Consider the following 3,308-nt stretch of genomic DNA (forward strand, 5'->3'; position numbering starts at 1 on the left):
TCATGAGGAACACAATTCTAGTTTAGTCTTCCTATTATTTACAATCTTAATCTTATTTACTTGTCTTTGCATTTTTACTTATTTTAAACTAAAACCAAAACCCCCACATTTACTTTATGCAACTTTATTTTTGGGAAGTAGTAACTACGACCGAATAGTGATAGCTAATAGAACCTGTTTCAACCTATTCCCTGTAAGTTCGACCCCGACTCTTAGTTGGGTAAAATATACTACTAACGATCGTCGATATCTCTTTCGAGAGGTGTAATTGAGCGTTATCACTAAGCCTGATTTAGCTTTCTCAGTTCAGGTCCTAAGTCAGTACATGCACTGTCCTAAAGAGTCTCATATGGAAGCAGCATTGAGAATAGCTAGATACATAAAAAAAAAGTTGTTGGACTTGGATTATTGATGCCAACAGAAGACACTAACAAACTTCTTGCCCATTGTGAGTCAGATTGGGGTGGCTGCTTGGAGACAAGAAGATCCGTAACTGGCTACTTAGTTAAATTTGGTGGAACCTTGATATCCTGGATGTCAAAGAAGCAAGAAACTGTGTCTAGAAGCTCAGCTGAAGCTGAGTTCAGAAGTATGGCCAATTATGCAGCTGAAGTTACATGGATAGTAGGGTTGTTTGAAGACCTTGGTGTACACATTGAGTTGCCTATAACTGTGGTATGTGACAGTAAAGCAGCAATTCAGATTGCTGCTAGTCCCATCTTTCATGAGAGGAATAAACACATACATATTGATTGTCACTTTGTAAAAGAGAAAATCAATCAAGGAATACTGAAAACAGAATTCACACACACCAATGATCAATTAGCTGACTTGCTCACAAAGAGTCTTGGTAAGGCTCAACATCAGTTGCTGTTGAATGAGCTTGGAGTTATGAGCTTGTTCAAACCATGAGCTTGAGGGGGAGTGTTAACCATAGGGAGTTAACAAGCTACCATGGTTAAATAAGTTTGTTATAAGTTGGTTACAGTTAGTTGAGATGAGAAACTAACTATGAGTGCTCTATAAATACAACACACTTATACACATGTAAAGTAAGTTGTAATCAGTTGTATAGTGAGCAATGTAACCACTCTTCTTTCTCTCCTCTCTCGTCTGAATCTTCTCTCTTTTCTGTCCTTATTCATAGAAGATACAAAGCTCCATTAATAGAGTTATCACATGAACTATCATAAAATATTTATTGAATAACAAGTGATACGCCAAAATCTAATATAACTATCCTGCTCACGAAATATTTATTTGTTAAGAGAAGACTTGGTATCAGTACAGAAGTGGTGATTGTATAAAATTCCTAAAATTTTACAAATCAATACAAATTGAAATTTACAGATTGTTTAACAAATGGTTCTCAAGTCCTTCTCACAAACAAGAATGCAGCATTGGTGTCACAGTTAATTAGCCTTAAGCCAAATAATAAGCTCCTTCTTATCACTTAGAAAAAATAAAATAAAATTATGGGTATGGTCTGTATCCCTTTGATCTGTTGTTCCTCAAAGCACAGCAACCAATAGAGTAAATGATGATTATAAAAACGAATATACAAAAGTTTAAGATTGCCATTTTGTTCCAATTTTTCTGAATGGTTTCGAGAAATGATGCCTTGCACGACTGGCAGTCGAAGCAGAGCTCATTTTGTGCATTGTTCCAAGTCTTGCAGTCACTGTCTGGTACGGCTGGCCCTGTTTTTGGCATGGTCCAGTGTGTTGCGTTGGTGAACTCAAAGCCACAGTAAGTAGGTGGTTTGCAACAACTTGACTGCTCCCACAAAAATAAATAAAATTAGTGGTGGCAAAATCGATCCAATGGAATGGGATGAAGCGCAGTTGGGTAGCTAGCTTTTAGGAAATTATTTTTTCAAAAAAATTATTAGACTCATATGTAATGCTTGCTCATATATTTTTCAATAGACAAAATCCAATAGTTACAATAACTATAAAATTTTGGATCATCATCTAACATGTTCTTATAAGATTTTCAATTTATTTCAAAAGAAGAAAACTCTTTGCACCGTGGTCTAAAAAATTAATAAATTGCAAAAGAAATTTTAAGAGATAATTATTTACTAAATAATTATCCCCAAGTGGATAATCGATGAAAATTTCTGGTCAATACAGGTCAAATAGTGTAATCCAAAATGTCAAAATATAACCCCAAAATCAAACATACAAAATCAGATTTGGAGATTGAAAATATATATATTTAAAAGAACTTAAAAAGAAGACGAAGTTAGGTAATATTGAACAGGTTGAATCGTTATTTTAAGTCGAACAAGATTTGAATAGTTTTGATTGTTGTTACGCATCATTTCATAACATATTAAGAAAACACTAACATGTAAAAATTGAAGAAAAAAAAAATGAAACCTGAGCAGCGGGTAGGCTATATTTGTAAAAATCAGCAGATTCTCCACGAGGCATAATTTGACAATACTTGAAAGTAGCCATACAACTCTTAATTTCTCCCCAATTTTGATCATTCAAAACGTGTTTTTCTAACCAATTTCCCCAATCTCCAAATTTAGCATCATTACCTCCTTTACCAGACAAAGCCTTGGCCACACTTTTATTAGTCACCAAAATGGTGAAAATAGACAAACAAATCATCCCAACAATGAACAAAAACAAGAAAAACAAATAAATCCACAAGAAAAACGAAGCTCTGCAGCAAGATCCAATGAATCCCAATAATGAAAGCACAAGAAGTGAACCCCCAAATATGAACAATGGCATGTATAATGATTTTTGACAAAGGCTTTGGGCTGCATCTACTTTAAACCAAAGCCCAAATCCTAAGGCCATTATTGCAACCATAAAGTTTAACACGTTAACAAGTGAGATTACGAAATTGCTTACACGAACCATTTTTTTTTTTTTTTTTTTTGGAGTTGTGAAAAAAATAATTTGCTAGTAATGTGAACAATATGAATGATCGGATTTCTTAGGAATCAACCCAAGAAATTTGATCAGTTTTTTTGTTCTTTATTACGTAGTTTTTATTTTTCGTTTTGTATATTGTTGGATAGCTATGGAGGAGAGTGAAATAAATGCGCAAAAAAAGGTGGAAAATGGAAGAAAGTCTTGTATGGACAAAAATGTTTTTTACTTTTTACTGTTTCGTTAATAAAGGAGTCCACCCACGGTTAAAATTTAAAGCGTGTGCATTACGTTATATTACGTACGTAATTAATGCCATATATATAATATTTATTTTTTGATGAATGATTGTTAATTAATAACGTGAAATGGAGTAAAGTATTCCTTTGTTCTACATATTTGTTTTTACACGGT

General features: G+C 33.6%; 1 protein-coding gene across 1 annotated transcript; it reads right to left on the reverse strand.

The window, feature by feature from the left end:
• Positions 1-1,298: 1,298 nt before the first annotated feature.
• On the reverse strand, positions 1,299-2,967 carry LOC129900981 (tetraspanin-8-like). The gene is made up of 2 exons (XM_055976083.1): positions 2,385-2,967; positions 1,299-1,776 (listed from the first exon to the last, which is right to left on the reverse strand). The coding sequence occupies exons 1-2, from the start codon at positions 2,880-2,882 to the stop codon at positions 1,474-1,476; spliced, it is 801 nt and encodes a 266-aa protein (XP_055832058.1). The 5' UTR covers positions 2,883-2,967; the 3' UTR covers positions 1,299-1,473.
• Between the last annotated feature and the right edge of the window lie 341 nt (positions 2,968-3,308).

This window comes from Solanum dulcamara, chromosome 8 (assembly GCF_947179165.1).
Source record: "Solanum dulcamara chromosome 8, daSolDulc1.2, whole genome shotgun sequence".
NCBI lineage: Eukaryota > Viridiplantae > Streptophyta > Magnoliopsida > Solanales > Solanaceae > Solanum > Solanum dulcamara.